At 53.0% G+C, this 22,920-nt stretch overlaps 1 protein-coding gene across 4 annotated transcripts in view; it reads left to right on the forward strand.

Annotated features, from left to right (window-relative positions):
- Window positions 1–22,920, forward strand: part of PPFIA4 (PTPRF interacting protein alpha 4) — a 191,584-nt gene that overhangs the window by 100,114 nt on the left and 68,550 nt on the right. For all 4 annotated transcript variants that reach the window (XM_034767574.1, XM_034767576.1, XM_034767577.1 and 1 more), the window contains exons 3-10: window positions 9,499–9,600; window positions 10,651–10,815; window positions 13,064–13,138; window positions 15,146–15,247; window positions 15,921–16,142; window positions 16,786–16,932; window positions 18,279–18,413; window positions 19,848–19,931. In XM_034767574.1, coding sequence (XP_034623465.1) covers window positions 9,499–9,600; window positions 10,651–10,815; window positions 13,064–13,138; window positions 15,146–15,247; window positions 15,921–16,142; window positions 16,786–16,932; window positions 18,279–18,413; window positions 19,848–19,931 — 1,032 coding nt within the window. The remainder of the gene's footprint in view (window positions 1–9,498; window positions 9,601–10,650; window positions 10,816–13,063; window positions 13,139–15,145; window positions 15,248–15,920; window positions 16,143–16,785; window positions 16,933–18,278; window positions 18,414–19,847; window positions 19,932–22,920) is intronic.

Raw genomic sequence — 22,920 nt, forward strand, 5'->3', positions numbered from 1 at the left:
TGTCAGTACCGGGCAAATTAGTTGAAACAATCAGTAAAGAATAAAATTGTCAGACACATAGAAGAACATAAATTGTTGGGCAAAAGTCGACATGGTTTCTGTAAAGGGAAATCATGTCTTACTAATCTATTAGAGTTCATTGAAGGGGTCAACAAACATGTGGGCAAGGGGGATCCAGTGGATATAGTGTATTTAGATTTCTAGAAAGTCTTTGACAAGGTCCCTCACCAAAGGCTCTTACATAAATTAAGTTGTCATGGGATAAGAGGGAAGATTCTTTCATGGATTGAGAACTGGTTAAAAGATGGAACAAAGGGTAGGAATAAATGGTGAATTTTCAGAATGGATTGGTGTTCCCCAAGGGTCAGTCCTAGGACCAATCCAATTCAACTTATTCATAACTGATCTGGAGAAAGGGGTAAACAGTGAGGTGGCAAAGTTTGCAGACGATACTAAACTGCTCAAGATAGTTGAGACAAAAGCAGGCTGTGAAGAACTTCAAAAAGATCTCATAAAACTAAGTGATTGGGCAACCAAATGGCAAATGAAATTTAATGTGGATAAATGTAAAGTAATGCACATTGGAAAAAATAACCCCAACTATACATACAATATGATGGGGGCTAATTTAGCTACAACTAATCAGGAAAGAGATCTTGGAGTCATCATTGATAGTTCTCTGAAGACATCCATGCAGTGTGCAGCGGCAGTCAAAAAAGCAAACAGGATGTTAGGAATCATTAAAAAAGGGATAGAGAATAAGACAGAAATATCTTATTGCCCTTATATAAATCCATGGTACGCTCACATCTTGAATACTGCGTAAAGATGTGGTCTCCTCATCTCAAAAAAGATATACTGGCATTAGAAAAAGTTCAGAGAAGGGCAACTAAAATGATTAGGGGTTTGGAACGGGTCCCATATGAGGAGAGATTAAAGAGGCTAGGAGTTTTCAGCTTGGAAAAGAGGAGACTAAGGGGGGATATGATAGAGGTATATAAAATCATAAGTGGTGTGGAGAAAGTGAATAAGGAAAAGTTATTTACTAGTTCCCATAATATAAGAACTAGGAAAAAGAACAGGAGTACTTGTGGCACCTTAGAGACTAACAAATTTATTTGAACATAAGCTTTTGTGGGCTACTGATGCATCTGATGAAGTGGGCTGTAGCCCATGAAAGCTTATGCTCAAATAAATTTGTTAGTCTCTAAAGTGCCACAAGTACTCCTGTTCTTTTTGCAGATACAGACTAACACGGCTGCTACTCTGAAACCTGCCATAAGAACTAGGAGCCACCAAATGAAATTAATGGGCAGCAGGTTTAAAACAAAAGGAAGTTCTTCTTCACACAGCGCACAGTCAACCCGTGGAACTCCTTGCCTGAGGAGGTTGTGAAGGCTAGGACTATAACAAGGTTTAAAAGAGAACTAGATAAATTCATGGAGGTTAAGTCCATTAATGACTATTAGCCAGGATGGGTAAGGAATGGTGTCCCTAGCCTCTGTTTGTCAGAGGGTGGAGATGGATGGCAGGAGAGAGATCACTTGATCATTACCTGTTAGGTTCACTCCCTCTGGGGCACCTGGCATTGGCCACTCTTGGTAGACAGGATACTGGGCTGGATGGACCTTTGGTGTGACCCAGTATGGCCGTTCTTATGTAATATATTTGAAAATGTAGAATAACATCCATAAATATTAAATAAATTTCAATTGGTATTCTTTTGTTTAACTGTATGATTAAAAGTGTGATTAATCGCGATTATTTTTTTTAATTGCGATTAATTTTTTTGAGTTAATCACATGAGTTAACTGTGATTAATCGACAGCCCTAGTTAGTTATCCTCAGAGGTAAAAATGTGCCCTTTATTTCCAGTCTTACTTTGTTTAGCTTCATCGTCCATGATCTTGTGCTTAAGTTGCCTCTTAGTCCCGCTAGTCTGAAGGACTGAGCACCGTGGGTCTCTCACGGGTTTTCCAGCCCTCGTATCATTCTGTAGCTCTTTTCTTGCACTTTCAATTTTTTCAACATCTTTTTTGGAAGTGTGGACACCAGAACTGGGCACAGTGTTCCTGTACTGGTCTCACCAGTGCCATATATGGAGGTAATATCAGTTCTGTGAGGCCCAGGAAGAATCCCTAGCTTTTCTATCACACTTTTCATCAGTGGATCTCAAAGCACTTCACATTATCCTCATTGGGCGGAGAGGGAAACAGTGAACCATGGAGCGGGTCCTTGGGGCTCGCGACTCTGTCTGCCTAGTTATACTTACCTATACTTCGAGTTTTAATACGAGCCATGAAGATTTGAAATGTCCAGAGCTGCCTTTTTCTGGGGGTCCCCTCCCAGGCAGGTCTCCTTGGGCCCTTTTGGTTAGTTTCCAAGCTCTGTTTATAATCATTCTTAATTTGAGCCACTGTTTCACTTTCTAATCCACTTATAGGTATCCCTGCTTAGACTGGAATGCTTATGACAGTCCAGCCTTCTATGCATGAGCTGAGATCTACAGTCAGAACAAGATCTGGCACACGGTTCTCTAATCTGCAAGAGCTCTTGGCCAGCGACAGAGTTACTCTTAACTCTACCCTCAAAGAAAGGGGAAGAGAAAGGAAAGCAACTTGACCACCTTACCACTATTCCCAAGAGTCAGTCGCAGGATGGGCGCAAAAAGCCAAGTTCACAGTGGAATCTGGCTCCAGTGAAGTCACGTACATTACGCTAACGTAGACACCCCTAGCCTTGCATCCTCTTAAAATCACCTTACCTGCCCCCCTCTGAATTTGGCTCCCTGAATCTCAGCCCCAGGGAGTCTCAATGGGCATAACTCGCCTGCCGAGGGGCCAGAACAGGAGTGCAGCAAGTAAAGGGACTAACTGGAAGGTGTAAATCGGTGCATGGTAAAGTAGCCCCCACCCTATTCTGATTTCCACCTTCTCACATCCTCAGTGGGTCAGATTTGGAGGTGATTTGTATATGAGGATGATACACGTTAATATAACCCGCCTTTTCCTCCCTGGGTAATTGGGGAGCAGGCAACGCTTACATGTATGCCCGGGCGCCTGATGTTGTAAACAGTAAAGTGCCAGCCCTCTGTGGAGAAAGAAGTGTTTCAGGACTATTTAGAAAAGCTGGACGAGCACAAGTCCATGGGGCTGGAAGCACTGCATCCGAGGGTGCTAAAGGAGTTGGCTGATGTGATTGCAGAGCCATTGGCCATTATCTTTGAAAACTCGTGGCAATCAGGGGAGGTCCCGGACAACTGGGAAAAGGCTAATATAGTGCCCATCTTTAAAAGGAAGAAGGAGGATCCAGGGAACTACAGGTCAGTCAGCCTCACCTCAGTCTCTGGAAAAATCATGGAGCAGGTCCTCAAGGAATCCATTCTGAAGCACTTAGAGGAGAGGAAAGTAATCAGGAACAGTCAGCATGGATTCACCAAGGGCAAGTCATGTCTAACTAACCTAATTGCCTTCTATGACAAGATAACTGGCTTTGTGGATGAGGGGAAAGTGGTGGATGTGTTATTCCTTGACTTTAGTAAAGCTTTTGATACGGTCTCCCGCAGTATTCTTGTCAGCAAGTTAAAGAAGTATGGGCTGGATGAATGGACTATAAGGTGGATAGAAACCTGGCTAGATCATCGGGCTCAATGGGTAGTGATCAATGGCTCCGTGTCTAGTTGGCAGCCAGTATCAAGCGGAGCGCCATCCTCCCTTCCCCTGCTTGCAACAGCACAGGCAAGGATAACTGGAGCCTTCTCTGTGCAGATCACTCAATAGACCACATGTGATAACTTCTGTTCTGCTTGAGGGTCAGCCAGGTGCCCCATTTCAGCTGCAGCTAGCATCACTTTCTGCATGCTTATGGCCCGTATCCAGCATGAGGAGTATCTGCCATGTGGAACTGTAATGGTGATGGGCAAAGTCATTCTGCCTGACTAGGGTCTGACTGGGGTATGCAGTTTTGTGAGTTTGTACAGGGCCTAGCGCAGCAAGGCCCTAGTCTATGACAAGGACTTCTAGGCACTACCGTCATGTAAATAATAATTGCAAGTGTGCCACGCACTCGCCATATTTCCAAAGGGTTCATCAGCTGGGGAAGGTTTGGGAGAAAGTTTGCGCCTCTCCCTTTGCAAATTTCCCCAGTGAAAGCTGCAGCCAGTGACTGGTCCCTGCCCAGTTAGCCGTTCCGGGAATTGCCAAAGATGTGCAGTGCTATTTGCCATTCTCGTGACTCTCACTTGGACAGCCTTAGCCTTTTGCATAGGCTTGCAGACCAATTTTTCAGGCCTCTTCACACGTCAGAGATGCGTCGTGTTCAGGTCCCTGTGCCCAGAGTTGGCCTTGACATTTGTGGGAAGGCCAGCTATGGAGCTTCACCCTGATATTTTTTCATAGGGCTCCCCAATCCGGGGTGCTGTGAGCTTCCCAGGTCCCAAGGGCTGGCTGTCTATAGTGATGATAGTGGTTTGCATCTAAACTCTTCTCAAGGTGCGGTCCAGCATATTAAGGGACTTTGTAAACGTATCCCTAAATATGAAACAGCCATCAGTGTGCCAACCTCATCTGGATGCTTAGGAGCCTCGGAACATGCTTGGCCTCTCTCACAGCCGTGCTTTCTGCCCGTTGGCTTTCACAGAGCCCCTATGTAGTCCATAGGGAGTAACACACGTACTGTTGGCTCTCTGAGCTCTTGCATAACACAGAGAGAGAGAGAGACACGTGCTGTCAGCCTATGTGGTGTCTCACTTAATCCATAGGGGATATACAGAGTGAGAGGCTGGGGAAGTGTTGTCTGCTGGGAGGGGCTCTAAGTTGGGTGGATATGAGCTTTGGTGGGGCAGCCAGTTCCCAAAGAGAGACTGGCTAATTTTTTGAGTCTGCTAGTAAATGGGGATTGTTGATGAATTCACCCAGTTCGGCTTCATGTTGAAAAGCAGGCAAGGGAGTACTTGCGTTCTTGTTGATCGGATCTCTTTCTCCAAAACACGGGCGTGTCCCAAATGGCATGTGTGATACCAGGGAGGCAGAGTTCACCATCCCCATGGCACTTGGTTTTAAAAAACCAATGGCATTATTGGTTATATAAAAGCCATCTGGGATACCTCAGGAAGCAACTGGGACTGGCTTGGAACACCCAATTAGCACAGAGTCCTTGACAGGAAGAAGAGGTAGGAAAAGCAGAAAATCTATTGCAGAAACAGTCAAGTTTTATACTGAGGGGGGGGTGTTATAGAACTTCCAATATCCACTGGCAGAACCTCATGGAGATGCAAAATAAAGATTTAGATAGGACTTGACGTGCACCAACAGGTGCCCACAAACCAGATTTGTTAGGTGGGCTCAGCCTTCAGATTTCCCTCCCGAGGTTGAGTAATACAAAAAAAGCATCTGAAATGTTAAACAAGACACAGACGGAGGGATCCACACGCCTGATTTATATTCCAGCTTGTCAACAGTTCTTAGTTTAAAAGGGGTTCGAGCCTTAATCAGATTCTGAATAGAGGAAAAAAATCCAGATTAAAAAGTCCCTCCGGGAATAGTTGACTTCTCCAGAGTCAGGTGTTTGGGCATCAGCAGTGAGATAAAAACATAATCCCATCGAGTCATGCCCTGCACATCAGGGAGGCCAATGCGCTTCCTGTTTTGACAATTTGCCCAATGGCTGGAAGGATTCACACCTTGCTGGAAGGGAACCCTTGGGTTGGGCCATCTCGAATGATCACCTGCACTATGATGGCCCCCCTGCATTATCCTGTGTCTGTGCACTGCCCCATCTCAAGGGGGCTGTCTTCTGCAGACTCCGTCCACCCTGTGCTCTCCTGCATATCCGCTGATGGGTGCCTGTCCTCGATCTGTCTGTCTTTTAGTAATCAGTATTGTTATTACTGTAGTGCCCTAGTCGAGAGCAGAGTACCACAGGCTAGGTGCCGTGCAAAGCCACGGTCCCTGTTCCAAAGAGCTCCCAATTCCACGTGTCTCCTTTAGCCTGTTGACAAGTGCAACACACAAAGAGGAGCAGTGGGATCCTCTGGACCTGTGATCAGAGTGGTCAGTACCCCAGGAGTGTTATAAATTCTGTATAGAATGGAATAGACTCCAGAGAAAGGAGCAGTGGGCTAAGCTGTGGATAGCTGATCTTAATTTCCAAGGAGAAAATCTTCTCGCCCAGGCCCCTGTGAGGTTAAAAACAGGGGTGTTTCTGTGTATCTTTTCCCTTCCTGTTCAGCAAAGTCATACGTAGGCTTGCACTGTTTGCAAGGAAGCTGCTGTGCTCCATAGGAATACCCAGACTGATTTTGTATTCTGCAGAGGAGAAAAAGTGCCTATTCCAGGTACTTTTGACAGCTCGATAAGAAACACTCCTCGTTAATAATACACTCCCCACCTCCCCAGTAACCAAGAGAAATACCCCTCCCCCATCAAACACCCACTCCAGAAGCCTGAGTGAATTGATGATCTTTGCAGGATGTTCTAAAGGGCAACACATCTGGGCTACTTTGGACCAAGCTGGGGTGCAAGTTCCGAAGTCAGACCCCTCTTGTAAACCGAGAGGGCTCCAGCTGGAGTAGTGCCTATGCTGACTAAAGCCGGTGGAGTGGGGAAAGAGGCGGTCTCTGGAGCAGGTGCCGGGCCGGTTAGGGCTCCGTAGCTCAAAGTCCACCTCTCAAACTGCACCCAGAGAGCCATCCGCAGCCGGTGCAGAGCGACGTGCTCACGATACGCGCTGCTCAGTTTAGTATTTCTCTCCACTGGTTCAGTTCTTGTGCAAAGCGGCCAAGCAGACCTAATGAGAGCTGCCTGGGCAAATGCTGCTCTCCTGGGTGCATAGTGCCGCTAAGGAACTGTGGACACAGCCCCTGCTCAGTGCTCTCCAAGCTGTTTCTAAATGCTCGGCTAGTGTTTAGATCCCCACTAAAGCCCCCCAGATTCTGCCCTGTCTGCGGACGCTCGATTTACTGTGATGTACTGATTCAGACTTTCTTGCTCTTTTGATCCGCTGCTTCCAGCCCTTAGACCTGACGTGATAATTTCTCCCTGGTCTCTCCAAATGCTGCTGCTGTAGAGGCAGACACCCAGATTGTCCAATGCAACATAGGGAGCAAAGGTGGCTCAGAGTGGGAACCTGGGACTTGGGAGACCCAGGTTCAGGTCTCTACCATGCCACAGCCTCCCTGTGTGACCTTGGGTGAGTCACTTCCCCTCTCTGGGTCTCAGTTTCCCATCTGTACAATGGGGATTCAGCACTGCCCTGCCACATGGGGTAAAGGTTGCAAGGGGTTTGGATACTACAGTGATGGAGGCTGGACATCCTGGATGGCACAGGCTGGTGGGCTGGGTTGAGTGGAGCTGCTGGGGGAGACATGCTCCAGCACCACTTGCCCTATGAGCCCTGGATCTGCTTCCTGTCTAGACGGCGAATGGGGCTGCCTGCATTTCTCTCGGGGTGAGCAATGTGAGTTCTGATTGGGTCCTCCCGGGGCAGAGCAGTTACTGCAGGGGAGCCAGGGAGGCGGGTGAAGAAACTGGAGATGTTGGAATCTGAACCAAGAAGAGCTTGTGGTGGTTCCATTATCTCCGGAGAATTGTTCTCCACTGTTGGTAGGAGAGGGAAGCTGGACAGGGCAGGGGAATCCCCCATTAATTCTTTCTCTGTGTGACGGGTTGGACCCCAGGGGAAGCCACCTGATGTGCTGAGATACCCCTGAGTCTACCTGTTCTGCCAGCCTGGGTTCCCTTTAACCTGTCTTGCCGAGCCAGGCTCTGAAAACCTCCTCTCACACACACAGGCAGGCCCACATCCAGCTGCAGATTAGGGACTTGCTCCAGCACTCAGATGTCCCCCTCCTTTGGAGTGCAGACCCACAGGTATATTATGAAATCCACCTCCTCCCTCAACGTGGAGGAAGGTGTGCACAACTTCTCTCTCCCCCCCCCCCCATTAGAAATTACAGACACTGGGTTATATTATAAATAATACAAATGTTATTAACTACAAAAGGCAGATTTTAAGTGGTAAAAGGGGTAGCAAACAGAACAAAGCAGATTACTAAGCAAATGAACTCAAACATGCAAACTAAGCTAGTTTCACTAAAGCAATTGGTTACAAATCGTATTTCTCACCCTAGATATAGTTGCAGGCAGTTTGCAATGTTCCTGTGGTTCAGAGTGCCAGTTATTTCTTTTCAGATGACCCCTGTGTCAGTCTGGACTCCCCCCCCCGGCCTTCCCTTTTGCAGTCTTTTTTCTTGGGCAGACAGGCCATGGAGAGGAGGAGCCCTGTTTGCCTTCCTTCCCACCCTGAAATAGGATTTACATAAGGCGGGAATCTTTTGTTTCCCAAACTTGACCCCCTCTTCCCTCACAGTGGAAAGTTACAAGAAGTCCCAGGTAATGTTTTAATATCCGGTGACAAAACCACCTGATTCTGTAGGATCACAGCATCCATGAGTCAGGGGCAGTGTGGAGGGTCCGCAGGAAGGCCAAGCTTTTCACAGTCCATTGTCCTCGCTGATGGGCCATCTGCCCTGTCTGGTTTTCCATTGTCGTACCTGAAGTGTTCGCAGTGGGCGTCACCCAAAGTAGCATAGCTGAAATACAGATAGAGAGTCAATATTCCTTACTTCAGATACAGAAATGACACAGGCGTACACATTGGATAATCGCATTCAGTAACTCAGAACCTTCCCAATGGTATCTCACATGAGCCATCTGGCATAAAGTATATCTCAGTTATGTCATATTCCTATCATAAGCGTATTTTCATAAGGAATATGGAATGCAATGTCACACTCTGCATAACCTGAGCCTGCAGGCCAGCTCAGTTGTAAATTCTGGCCAGAGCACGTACAATGAACCCTGGAAGTCAGGCTGATGCAGACGGCAGGGGCTCACCTTACAGGGAACATGTGAAGCCAGTGCTATGGGGCTGCTGGTTGGTTAGTGGGTCAAATTTAAGGTGGTGGTTTTAGCCTAAAAAGCACTACACAGTTGGGGATTGATAGCTGGCCTCTCTCCCTGAGCGGTACTGCTGCAGTCATGATGAGTGGGGCGGAGATCTAGGAGTCCCCTTGGTTTAATGGCAGTGGGAGTGGTGGCAGAGCATCCCTCTGAAACCACCAGGCATGTTAACAGCCAGAGTACCCAGCAAGGCCCGTTTTGCCCCTGGGTGTCTAAAAATGGTGGAGTCCGACAGAGGCAGTCATTTCTGGAGGAGGGCGAAGGTTTGCTCGGGAAGGTGCTGTCTGTCCGGTTGAGCTGAGGATGGTGTTTGGCCGGGAGTTCGCTCTTGGCATCATTCTGGTGGTATCGTGGTTTTAAACCATGTCAGAGGCCCCCAAAGTAGCAGATTGGGGCCTCGCTTGTGTCCTCATCATACATCAGTCTGAAGAGATACGCACCAGGACAGTGCATCTCCTCTCGGGGGTTTGTAAAGCCTCCCAGCACTCAGGGCAGCGCCCAGCCTCTCCGCTCACTGTAGCATTGTGCCCTTTTGCAGGAGTTTGCCACACTGACGAGAGAACTCAATGCCTGTCGAGAGCAGCTGCTGGAGAGGGAAGAGGAGATTTCAGAGCTGAAAGCCGAGCGGAATAACACCAGGGTAAGTCACGGGGAATAATGTCCGTCCCTAGCCCTGAAACCTGGCTGCGTCTAAGTCTGTGTGAGCTGAGGTGCTTATTAAAAACCCCAGTGGTTCCCGTCTCTGAGACTAATGATACCGGCGAGAGCTAGGCAGAGTGGGAGCAGTTGCTATGCAAACCTCGTTCCGTCTTCCCCCTGTGCATTTACACTGTGGTTTGTAGCGTTCTGGGCAAGCTGACGTAGAGAAAGCGAACCTCTCTGGAGTTTGTCCCCTAGGGACCTCCGTAGGTGGGATCTCATTCTGTACAGCTTGGGAACAGAACCCCCCATCATTTCTCTACAACCCCGTTACGTTCATACTTATTACCCTGCAGTATGTGGATTGCCACATGGGCTGTTCTGACTGTCCTGGAGCCACACCCAGCACTAAAGAGGAACCTCAGTCCTATGCTCTAGAAATCTCTACTGGTCCAGCCCTGCCCTGGGCCCTGAGCTTTGCTAAGGATCTTCACTCTGCAGCAGCCCCTTAGCTCAAACGCCCCTTCCTCTCTCAGCACTGCCAGGGCCTGAGCTTGGGGGAGCAAAGATGCCATGCAGCAGGGATCTATGCAGTGTGGCCTTTAGCCACACGGTGTTTATTTTCAGTGACCGGGGTGAGGTGAGCATGCAGTGGAGATTTTGTGGCTGTGTTTGCTGGCCGTTTATCATACGTTTTCCCCAGGTCTGAGCATAAGGCAGGGTGGGTGGTCCATGCATTGTGGGAGAGATCTCCAAAGGCTTCCTGGTCTTTTCAGCTAGGTGAGGAGGGGTCTCCAGATCTCCCTCCCCAGTAATAAGTGGGTTCACGTTTGTAGCCCCCGCTGTATGCTGGGCAGGCAGTAAAGCATGTGTCCGGCTCTGTGCTGTGGAGCTGGGTTGGTCACCCAGACAGGGGCTGCCGTGCGTTTTGCCACCGTGGCCTGTGCTGTGGAACTGAGGAGGAAAGAAATGGGCTGTTCAGCCCCCCGAGCTGAGACGGGAGAGCGGGGCCACGGGAGGTGGTGAAGACTTCTCCCTCCCTCTCTTGCAGCTCTTGCTGGAGCACCTGGAGTGCCTGGTCTCGAGGCACGAGCGCTCGCTGAGGATGACGGTGGTGAAGCGGCAGGCTCAGTCCCCGTCCGGCGTCTCCAGCGAAGTGGAAGTCCTCAAAGCGCTGAAGTCATTGTTCGAACATCACAAAGCGCTGGATGAAAAGGTGAGCTGTGCCGCAGAGGGTCCCAGAGCCAGATGGGGCCCTGCCCCCTTACCATAGCCAGTTGGCCCGCACCTGGAACACTGTATCCAGCGCTCTCGCTGGCCCTGGCTGGCTAGCATTCAGCCCCCGCCCTCTCTGTGTTCATGGATGGAGAAGGCTGGACTTGAGGCCTATGGGAAGGCAGGTCCCAGAAATAACCCTCAAGCCATTCCTTTCCCCACCTCCTTTTTTTTCCCCTGTGCAAAGCAGAACATCCTTGTCTCTAAGCAGCGGGACGTCTTTCCCTGAGTGGGACCGCAGGGCTCTCTGCAGTCCTCTGGGGCATTATGGCAGCGAGATCACCCCCTCCCGCCCCGGATTTTTATCCGGAACTCTCCTGGCAGAAGTGGGTCAGCCAGAGAGCTGCAGGCGTTGGCTTGCTTAACACAGTGCTTCAGAGCCACTTGCACTATGCAGTGCCAGCTCCCGCCTTCCCTGCACGCTGCTTGTGCTAGGGACGGACGGGCTGGCAGAGCCTACCCGTAGGGATCCCTCCTGTCTCATTTTAAACATCCTGGAAACCCTGTCCCATGGGAAACTCTTCCACAGCCTGAAGCCCCTCGCTCACAGGAACTGATCCTGTAAGTGTCTGTTTCTCAATATCACCCCGTTTCCTCTGACTGTGCCCCTAGTATTATCCTAAATGACCTAAGCCCATCCGAGAGACGCCGCTGCCCAGATTATCTCTTGGCCAAGCTAGGCAGGTTCATCTCTTTGCTCTGTCCTGACTGTCCTCGGCACTCCTCCAAGCTGTGGCCGACTTCCTGGCAGCACGGTGCCCAGCTGGGAGCCCAGGACTGGTGCTAGCCCTGCTCAGAGGGGCTTCCTGCTCCCGGGTGGGTCAGGGGACAGAGTTTTATCTTGGAAACCTGGGCCTGTCTCAGCATTGTCAGCGGCTGGGGGGAAGCAGAGAAGCAGTTTGGCCCCTGGGGCAGGGGATTTGGGAGGGTTCAGATAGGTGCGGGGGCTCAAAGTCATGGCAGGGCTCGGCAGTAGGGGAATCAGGTTCGGTTGGGTCATCTGGAAGGAGTTGGCTCATGTGAGAGCCCTGGTGTCCTGTCCCTGCATGCTGAAAGCCAGGGGGCCGCCATCAGTGCTCAGGGGCAGATCCTCTGCCCTGTGCCGCTCCCATTGGGGACTTCTGCCAGCTGGGATAAGGTAGAGCAGCACCCAGGCTGCTCTAACCTGGCCTGGGACAGAAACTCAGAGACATTATTGGTGACTGGTTCTTGGCTTCTCCTCTTCTGGCCTGCAGAGCCAGCACCCCTCCTGCTCTCCCAGGGGCTCCCCCAGCCCAGCAGGCAAGCAGGCAAAGGAGCCGTCCGAGCTGCTGTCTCCTCTCCCCTGTGAAGATGCAGCAGCTGCCCTAAGCACTGCTGGCTCCGCCCAGAGTCCAGGGGAGCTGGCAGGGAGACAGTGACCCTATTACACTGTAGCCACAGGCCTGGTTCAGGTTCTTCGGGGCACAGCTCCAGGGCACAGGCACAGTCCAGACTTGCATGTGAACATCCCTGGACCCGCCGCTGGCTGGGCACCCTGGTGGAGTGCTCGGCTGTTGGGAGGTAGATGGGATTAGGCTGGGGTGCGTGTCACTGGTGTGAGACGCTGACCCCTCCCGCAGTGATCCCCTGGCCTCAGGCGCCTCTCTGCTCGACCCTCGCGCTGCCCCGACCCCAGACTGCTGCATGCTGCGGACGGACGGTTGGGGGTGCTGGCACTGGCAGCACGGCTCTCCCCGGAAAGCCAACCCAGGGAGCCTGGAGGTGGAGAGAGGAGGAGAATTAGCTGGGGGAGGGCTGGAGCCAAGTGGGACAGGAGTAGCCCACTTACATAGACGGGAACAAAATCCTGGGCCCTGTCTGAGCAGCTGGGGCTCCTGGGCAGCCTGGTGATGAGATGCCTTGTATGCCGCTCAGGTGGCGCCGGGAGAGGGGGATCCGATCTGATGCTCATGCTCAGCCCTCAGTGGAAAGGCAGAGGGGGAGTAGCACAGACTCGAATCTCTCAGTGACCCCCCCAGGCTTTCCCCCTGCAGCCCCTCCCGGCTCTGGCCCGTGGCTGCTGATAGGGCAGTACCATGCTGCTAGGGAGTGATCCTGGGTCCCAGCATGTGCTGGGTCTGGGCAGGGAGTCGGGCCGAGTCGAGGAGTCAGCAGTGCCCACCCAGCAGCTAAGTAACAGCCTTTCCCGTTGTCTCGGACACCTGCAGGTGAGAGAGCGCTTGCGAGCGGCCTTAGAGCGAGTGGCAACCTTAGAAGAGCAGCTGGCGAGTGCCCATCAACAGGTAAGAGGGGGCTTCGGGATCCTTCCACGGGACCTCGTCTGCTACCGACATGTGCTGGGCAGCCGTGTGCTTCCTGGGGGCTGGAACCTTTCGCTGTAGCCGAAAGAAACACTGATGCTCCTCCAGGCCCCTTTGGTATGGCCCGGAGCAGCAGGCACCTGATCGGACAGTGAATTGGTCTGCTCGGTGGCAGAGGCGCGACTCCTGCCATTAACTCCAGGAGACAGACCAGTCTCCGTCCCCTTGAAGGAAGCTCCTGGTCCTTTGGCCTGTGAGTCTATGGGTCTGTCTACACTGCGCTTAGAGGTGTGATTGCAGCACAGGTAGACCCACCCAAGCTAGCTGCGACCTAGCCAGCTTGGGAACCAACCGCAGCGAAGCCCCAGCAGCCCGGGCTTCCATATGGGCTGTACAGGCACAGCCTGGACTCTGGGTACGTACTTGAGTGGCAAGTCTGTGCTGCTGCAGCACCACTGCTATTGGGCTTGGCACTAGCTAGGTCCGAGCTAGCGCGGGTCTGTCTGCGTGTGCCTTAGTCACGTCTCTGATTGCAGCGTGGGCATCCCCTGGGCAATGAATCCAACGCTAGAGATGGGACCTTAGATCACATCTGAGAGCAGAGAATGGGGCTTTCTCTCCTCCTCCGGACTTGCTGCTCTTTCCCTCGTTTGACCCTATGGACAGCCACCCACCTTTGGCCCTCTCTCGCCCACCAGCCTCTGGCCTTCCTGCGGGGAGAGAACCATTCCCGGGACTTGGCCACCCTGGGCCACCATCCCGCCGCAACAATAGCAGGATGAGGCCTCTGCTCTGTGTGACTCACTGGCTCATGAGCATGGGCTTGTGCTGTGTGGCGCCGATTTGGGCTGTCACTAGAACAGTGCCTCTGAGCCAGCCTTCTCGTGCGTTGCACACCAGGGTGTGCACGGGTTCCTGAGGCTTGTACAAAGGAAGGTGCTGGCACAAAATCGGAGCATGTCAGGGGTGTCCTCCTAAAGGCGGTGCCAAGGGAGTGCAACCGGGATGTGGGTGATCGTTCCCAGTGGTCAGAGCCGGAGAAGTTGAGGGTCAGAACTGGGTTACTGGAGGGAGGCAAGGCAGGGCCAAGGCAGGAGCAGGAGCTATCGTAGCCAGGGGCGAATGTTGTGAGCAACTGCTGGGCTGAGCAGCTGGGCTGCTGGCTGTTCCCACTCATCGGACAGCCTTCTACAAGCCAGCTGCCCTCATTGGGTTGCCTGGAGCCTGGCTCTGCTGCAGGCCCTGCTTGCTGACAGGTGGAGTGTGGGCAGGTGGGGGAGAGCAGAAGGTACGGGGAGCTGGGCGGTTGGGTTGATTATGATCTTCCTCTCTCTGGCCTTTCACCCCAGTGCCCCCCTCTCTTCAGAAATGAACCAGCCCAGCCCCACGAATGCACTGCCCTGGCACTGCCAGGGGGGTATGATGGGGGCCCCATGCCAGGGCAGGGCGCAGATGGGGGTGCATGTCAGCAGCTGGGCAGAGAGCGGGGGCCATGGCGGATCTCGCTCTTCAGGAGTTTTCTTCCTCTTCAGCCTGATTTTCCTGTCTCAGTTCTATCCCGTTTCTCCGAGCCACATCCCCGTGTGCCAGCCTGATTCCTCCCACCCGGGGGTCCGCACGTTAAAGTGTCTGTAGGTGGGGATCAAGGGGCAGATCCTCAGCTGGTGCGAAGTATTATCACTCCATTGTTGTCATGAGACCTATAGCTCGACGGGCAAGGACAGCTTCCACTAGCTCAGGATCTACCTTTTGATATCTAGGTCCACCAGAAGTGATGGGCTGGATGCAGAAGTCCCCAGGAAGGTTCTCTGGCCTGTGCTGTGCAGGTCAGGCTAGATTATCACAATGGTTCCTTTAAATCTGTGACTCTGTGAACAACGATCTCAGTTCCTGCAGCGCAGGGACCCGCAGCTCTGGCAGGGAGCGGAGGGCATGGGGCACTAAAAATAGGGCTGGGAGCTTATGCTTAAATGTGGTTGCATTTTGCAGGTAACTGTTCTGCAGCAGGTCCCTGGGCAAAGGGAAGCCCCAGTCGGAGAAGATGAGAAAAGGGTGGAGGGCAAGGAACCAGGGCAGAAGATTCTATGGAAGGTGAGAGCCCCATCGGAGGAGCAGAGCTGGACTGCGCTATTCCATGCCTGCCGTCTGAATGGCGGCTGTGTGTAGCTCCAGGTGCCCTCGGGGCTATCGGGGGTGGCTTTGTTGTCCTCTTTCCCTGAGTGCCGTAGCACAGAGCTGGTTCCCTGACATTTCACGATCCTTTTCCTTGCCTTGGGATCTTGGGCCGTGCCAAGCAAATTGTTTCCCCTCCTTCTGGGAGAGGGAAGCCGTGTGAGGCCGTGGTGAGAGCAGAGGACTGGGCCCTGAGGTTTTTCTGCTCCTGCCTGACCCCCTGACCCCTCCCCACCCCCTGAATGCTGGAGGACATTGTGGGCCGTGCTTTCCAAGCGAGGCACCTGTGGTGCACTTCTAACCGGGGCATTGAGCCTCGCTGGGCCCATGATTAAACAGGGAGCAGATAAAATGATCCCAAATCCTCCAGATTAAGTGGAGACCATGTACTTCAAACAGTCCACACCGAAGGGTCCTCTCCTCATCCCTCCTCTATGCACCCTCCATCAGCTCTCCACTAGCCAGCTTGGCCATGCAGGCAATTCTCTGGGCCCTTTGTAAGACGCCAGCCGGCAGGTCTGGGACAGCTACCAAGCTCGAGGAGCTGCTGCTCCACCTCAGTGCTAAAACTTTCTATCCTGTGGTGTTGCAGAGACTCCCCAACGGTTCCATCCACCCCAACGACGAGGCGAGTCGGGTGGTGGAGCTGCAGGAGCTCCTGGAGAAGCAGAACTTCGAAGTCGCGCAGGCTAAAGAGCGGCTGGCGGGGCTGGTGGCCAGTGTTGCTGAGCTGGAAGAGGATCTAGGCACCGCCAGGAAGGATCTTATCAAATCAGAAGAGATGAGCAGCAAGTACCAAAGGGATCTGCGAGAGGTCAGATGCTTGTGCTCCAGCTGTGCTAACAATCCCTGTGCTCTTAACAGCATGGGGCAGCTTCAAAGCGCTGGGCAGATATTGACCAGTTCGGCTTCCAGGCGCTCTGCTGCAGGCGGGATCTTTGCCGCATAGGTGGCTGGTATAATAGGCCAGGGGAGCCCTGCATGCACTCCGCCTCTTCCCCTCCCTGCTCTGCCCCTTCCCCCAAGAGGTCCCTGCCACTGGCCACATCCCTCCTCTTCTCCACCCCTTCCCCCACCGCTCGCTGCATCCCTGTGAGCAGTGGGCCCTCGCGTGGGGGGCGGGAGGAGAAGGAGGAGAGGAGGGACGTGGAGAACATGAGTGGTAGGGGGCCTCCGGGGAAGGGGGGCGTTGAGGAGAGGAGGGACACGGGGTGCGATGGGCTGGCTCCTCCCCAGGGCTTTACACTTGGATAGGGGATTTCAGGTTACTCTGCACAGGAGGGTCTGTTGCCATGACTGTGACCCCTGATTGCTGTCAATCCCTGTCCTGTTAGCTCCTACTGCTCTAAGCCCCTCTCTGGCATGTGCCAGGGCTCCCCCTTACATACTCAGGCTTAGGGGTAGTGGCCCTTGGCCTTGTGGATCGCTGTGACTCTGCTGGTGCCCCGTCCCCGCAGGCTCTGGCTCAGAAGGACGACATGGAGGAGAGGATCACCACACTGGAGAAGCGCTACCTGGCTGCCCAGAGAGAAGCCACCTCCATCCACGATCTCAACGACAAGCTGGAGAACGAGCTGGCCAACAAGGAGTCTCTGCATCGCCAGGTACTGGGCCCTCCCTGGTGTTGCAGGAGCAGCGTATGCACGGGAAACAGCTTGGGAGGTTGCAGACTCGGTAGCTGCCTGGAAGCCCCTGTCCTTCCCCTCAGCCGAGCATCCTGTCTGGAGATGCCTGCCTGCTCCATCGGGAGTCAACCCCCGCCTGCCGATCAGCAGTGGGTCTTCCCTTGAAGCCCTTTTTCATGGCTCCAGAGCTAGCTGTAACCCCACGGTTCTCCCGCTCGCCGACCAGGTCCCTGCTCCGTAGCACCTTGGGTGCTTGCCGGAGTTTCTCAGCTCGGCTCTGCTCTCCAGCAATCTTTGGCTCATTCTCTGCCCAGTCCTTCATGGACTTTCCTTGTATCCCTCAGAGTTCTTTGCTCCAATTTTTCCTGCCTGGATCCTGTGGTTACCAGCTGGACTGTTGAACTCCTGTGGTCAGACTTAAAACTTCAAAAGCAAATGACGCCTGTGTTATCTTTTTAAGTACTGGTAAATTGGGCTGTCTGAAGCTATTGTCCTCTTTCTTGCAAGTAACCCCTGCTTGAATTAACCCCTGGTAACCAGATTGCAAACCACACCATCCAAATAGATGGCACATATAATATTCATAAAATATTACAGGTATCACCATGTCCTTCACATCCTCCCTCTGCAGGTTCAGGTGCCATGCTGGGCTCAGCCCGCTCCAGTTAATTAGACACAGCCATTGCTACTGCTGAGAAAGGGATTGAAGTCAGGGAAATCTCAGCAGGGGTGTCACTGCAGAGGTTGGGTAGTTTAAACCCAAATGCCAGCCCAGCTGATACCTAGAGCTAGCCAAAATGTATTGTGAGGGGGTAGTTTTTCCATCCTGCATAATTAACCCGTGGAACTCACTACCCCATGAGATCATTGAGGTCAAGAACTCAGCAGGACTCAGGATGGAGTTATCTCTTTCTATGGATAGTGAAAAGATCCACAGCTATGTTAAGGAAGGTAAAAATATTAATAAGTAATCAAAACCCTCCTGCTTCACAACTACCAGAGGTCAGGAAGAAACTTCCCACATGGGCAGGTAATTCCACAGTTGCCCACTAGGGGGCTGCTTGCGCTTTCTTCTGCAACCCATATGTTGGAGCCAGGAGACTGGTTGATTGGTCTGACACAAGCTGGCAATATCTGTCGGAGGAAACTAGCCAAGATTGGTGCTTTCCATGAACCTCCAATCTCTGGGAGCTGCCCTGAAATTCACCCAGCTATGGAGGGCAGGTTTCCCTGGTCCTTCCTGTTTGCTTGTCTGTGTGTCAGCTGGGACGATTAGAGTATAGAGGGCTCCGTGTTAAGTGCGTCTCCTCTGCGTTGTCCTGCAGTGTGAGGAGAAGGCTCGGCACCTCCAGGAGCTGCTGGAGCTGGCCGAGCAGAAACTGCAGCAAACGATGAGGAAGGCAGAGACGCTGCCAGAGGTGGAAGCAGAGCTTGCCCAGAGGATAGCAGCCCTTACCAAGGTACGTGGGCAGTGGGAGTAGGGGGCTAGGACAGGGAACACCCCCCGCTCCCCATTACTCCTAGATTCTTGGGCCAGAAGGACCTGTTAATCCCCTAGTCTGACCGCCTGTCTAACACAGGCCATTCAGCCCTAGCACGGAGCTGAGAGGATCCACTGCCCGTTCAGAGGTTGTCTGGATGGTGCATGACTGTTGCTGAAGCAGAACGCCAACACCTTTTAAAGCATTAAGTGAAGGGGCATTACGGACGTGTGTGCCAGAGCGGGGGTTGCTGTGTTACTCTGGTTAGAGAGAGGAGCAGAGAGGCCCTTCCTGGGTCCGTGCCTTCAGAAGTTGCTGGAGGGTGGGCTCTGTTGAGAGGCTCTGCGAAGAGTGGGGCCAAATAACTCCACTGTAGTGGTGGGGAGCTGGGTGTTGCTAGCGGGGCTGTGGCCTGAACTAATGAGGGTGGTGTTGGGGATGGTGTGGGGGAGTGCAGGCAGACAGGAGGCGTGGCTTAGGCAGCCAGGGCCATGCCCACCCTTCCTGCTGCCTGAGCTCCTGCAGCTCTGGGATGTGCAGGTGTCCGGGTCCCTCAACCCGGTGCCTCCAGTGCATCTGCCATACCCCAGTTTAATTCTGGCATCTGGTGCCTGCCAGGGTGTACACCAGCCCAGATACCCAGCAGGCACCACTAGGGCATTCAGCCTCTAGGACCCCTTGACCGGGCAGTGTGTGTCTAAGACGCCCATGATAGGCAGAGCTGGGACTGCCCCAGGGATGGGCGGGGTGCAGCAGCCACTGTGGCCTTTGTCTTTACAAACTCCTTTGTGCGTCATCATCAGCCTCCTCTGTGTCCCTGCTCCTGCCTGGCTGCCTGACCCTCACAAGCTCACGCTGCCAGACTCTGCTGGCCTTTGGTGAGGGTGCTCAGTAGGCAATGCCCAGCCATGGCTGCCCTAGGTTCCCCGAGCTGGGTGCCTGCAGGCTCACGCTGAAGGGATCAACCCCACCCAGGAGCTGGCGAGAGAGGGAGCCCACGCCAGGCAGGGAGAAGGGTTCCCCTGTGGCAGAGCAGTTCCCTGGAAATGTGCGGGACAGTGCCTGGTGGGGGGCAGGGGGAACACCAAGGCCCAGATAAGCAGGAGTTAGCTGCCTGTTCTCATCATTGCTTGGTGCAGAGCAGTTTGAACCAGGGTTCTTTCAGCACTTTAATGCCAGGCCCGAGAGCCAGTGTGCAAGGCCCAGCTGAGCCCCCTGCGAGGGCCGCCCAGCCCCCAAACCTCCCATGGAGAGCTGTCACTGCCCACTCAGTGAGTCAGTCCAGCTGATGTGCCGGAGTGCACTGAAATCCCATTGCCATCTCTGGCGGGTCAGTGCCGTTCCTAAGCAGGATGACAGCTCTCTGGAGCCTTAGTGCTGGCTTCTCCTAGAAGCTTCCTTGGATTTTCCTAGGCAGAGGAGAGGCACGGGAGTATCGAGGAACATCTACGGCAGCTGGAGAGTCAGCTGGAGGAGAAGAACCAGGAGCTGGCGAGGGTAAGCTCCACCGATGCAGGAGTCACCCGCCTGCTGTGGACATTGGCGGGGCTGCTGCTCCTCCGCTCCCGTTTGTGGCATCTCCTCCTGGGAATGCGAAGCGGCAGAAGACGTGGGTGGCTCTGTGTGGGGCTGGGGAAGGAGGTGTTTGTGGGGGCATTCTAGGAGGAGCTCTAGGTGAGGGGATGGGGAATCTCCCATGCCAAATTTGCTTTATCCCAGTGACTTTATCTAGGCTACCCATTAGGGTTACTCAAATGTCCAGGTGTTAAACTGCACTTACCCCTGGTGCTCAGAAGGATGTCAAAGGCGCTGAGCTCCCTTCATTTATAACCCCTCTCCCACCACACACACACACTCCTTTTTCCCTAGTCTAAACAAGGCCTGTCTCTGGGAGGACTGAATTCTTCTTAGTGTATGTGCAACATGTCTCAGGCGCCAGGTGACCAGGGTTCATCACTGAATTTGGTCCGCTGGTGGGATCATTAGCGGCACTGACTGGGAGCATGACATGAACGCTGATCCATGCCCCCAGGGGACTGAAAGATGGTGGGTGCTGCCATATTCTCCACGTCCTTTGCACAACTCTAGCTAGCACCTTCCATTTGAGGTTCTCAAAGTCCTTCCCGTGTGGACACGTTATCCCCACCGCAGCCCTGTGAGGTTGGAAGGAATTATCATCCTCGGTCTACAGATGAGAAAACTGAGCCCCAGCAAGAGGAAATGGCTTTCCTGAGGCCCAGCACTGAGCCACTAGCACAGTTGGGAATATGACCCAGATCTTCTGACTCCCTGTCATATGCTTGGACACCAAGAGAATGCTGCCTCCCATACCAGGGGGAAAGCCCTGATAATCTCTGTCTCTGAAGCCGTGCAGAGTAAACAGAGGGCTGCTGTCCTGCTCCTGGGTTGCTCACCACCTAGTCTTTAGGGCTTTGCCCCATCATGCTACTTGCATGGTAATCTTGCTCCATCTGTTTGATCCATCTACATACCGCCTTAGAGTCCTGGGCCTGCTTCATAGAATATCAGGGTTGAAAGGGACCTCGGGAGGTCATCTAGTCCAACCCCCTGCACAAAGCAGGACCAATCCCCAACTAAATCATCCCAGCCAGGGCTTTGTCAAGCCTGACCTTAAAAACCTCTAAGGAAGGAGATTCCACCACCTCCCTAGGTAACCCATTCCAGTGCTTCTCCACCCTCTAGTGAAAAAGTTTTTCCTAATATCCAACCTAAACCTCCCCCACTGCAACTTGAGACCATTTCTCCTTGTTCTGTCATCTGCTACCACTGAGAACAGTCTAGATCCATCCTCTTTGGAACCTCCTTTCAGGTACACCTCTACCCCGATATAACACGATCTGATATAACATGAATTCGGATATAATGCAGTAAAGCAGCGCTCTGTGGGGGCGGGGCTGCACGTTCCAGCAGATCAAAGCAAGTTCGATATAACGCGGTTTCACCTATAACGCAGTAAGATGTTTTGGCTCCTGAGGGATAGAGATGTAGTTGAAAGCAGCTATCAAATCCCCCCCTCATTCTTCTCTTCTGCAGACTAAACAATCCAAGTTCCCTCAGCCTTTCCTCATAAGTCATGTGCTCCAGCCCCCTAATAATTTTTGTTGCCCTTTGCTGGATTCTTTCCAATTTTTCCACCTCCTTCTTGTAGTGTGGGGCCCAAAACTGGACACAGTACTCCAGATGAGGCCTCACCAATGTCAAATAGAGGGGAATGATCATGTCCCTCGATCTGCTGGCAATGCCCCTACTTATATAGCCCAAAATGCCGTTAGCCTTCTTGGCAACAAGGGCACACTGTCGACTCAAATCCAGCTTCTCGTCCACTGTAACCCCTAGGTCCTTTTCTGCAGAACTGCTGCCTAGCCCCTCGGGCCCTAGTCTGTAGCAGTGCATGGGATGCTTCTCTGCTCTCACAGGTGTAACGCTCTTGGAGTCAGGGCAGTGACACTGATGCAGAACAGGGCAGGTGAGAGGAGAATGGGCCCATAGCCTGTGGCGTAGGGAGACTATTCGCATGTAGGAAGCACTGTTTAAATTGCTGAGCATCTTCTCTGCATCGGAAGAGCCTAACTCACCTCCCCCTTCACTGGCCTGCTTAATCCCCGCAGGGAGCTTGAATTGACTGTAAAGGGTCAGGCCCTAAGCTAGTATCTTGTACTCAGCTTACTGGGGTCCAGCCTCAGAAGTAAACTTGTGCTGTGCACACAACGATCTCAGGCTGGCTGGTGGGGTTGCTCCTAGACCGTGTTAACCCAGCGCAGTGGGGCGTGGCTGGTCTAAGCGGAGGGGCTCCCTCACCTGGCAGACGCAATGAGTGTGGTGGAGAAACAGGGACTGGATACGGCTGTTTTTCCCCACCCCTAACTGGCTCTGGGTCATGGGCAAACCTAGAACAAGAAGCGTTGGGAAACCGTGTTCTAGATTTCCTGCCAGGTGCGTGTTATGTGGTTAGAACCTCCAGCCGCTGTCAAACCAGCCAACCAAGCGCATGGTCCAGCGACAGCAGCAGGCTGAGTGAACTGTATGGAGAGACAGGGAGGGGCTGGGGTCATGGGAAAGCTCTGCTGAGAGCTCGGCAGGGCTCACAGGCATGGGGGGAGCTGCAGGACGATAGGGTAGCTATGTGGAGAAGCCCCGAGGATGGCAGGGAGTGTTCTCAGATGGGAGCTCACCAGCTCCAACTGCCCCTGGCCAGGTGCCCCTGTGATTCCGACACCAACTTACAAAGAGTCCGCTTCTCCAGGAATGAACAGCCTGAGACACTTGTTTATGGCCTGAGACCCAATGAGCCTCCCCATCTAGGCTCCAGGTGGGGATCAGGATCCCGGCCCACCTTTCTAAAGCATGTGGAGTGGTGAGCTGCTCTCCTTGGGTTGTCCTTGTGATCCTCTGATGTTGGTGATAATTTCCCTGCGCCTCGGCTCTGCCCCTCATTATTTTCGAAAAACCCAGTCAGCTCTCGCAA

This window comes from Trachemys scripta, chromosome 4 (genome assembly GCF_013100865.1).
Source record: "Trachemys scripta elegans isolate TJP31775 chromosome 4, CAS_Tse_1.0, whole genome shotgun sequence".
In the NCBI taxonomy this organism is placed as follows: domain Eukaryota; kingdom Metazoa; phylum Chordata; order Testudines; family Emydidae; genus Trachemys; species Trachemys scripta.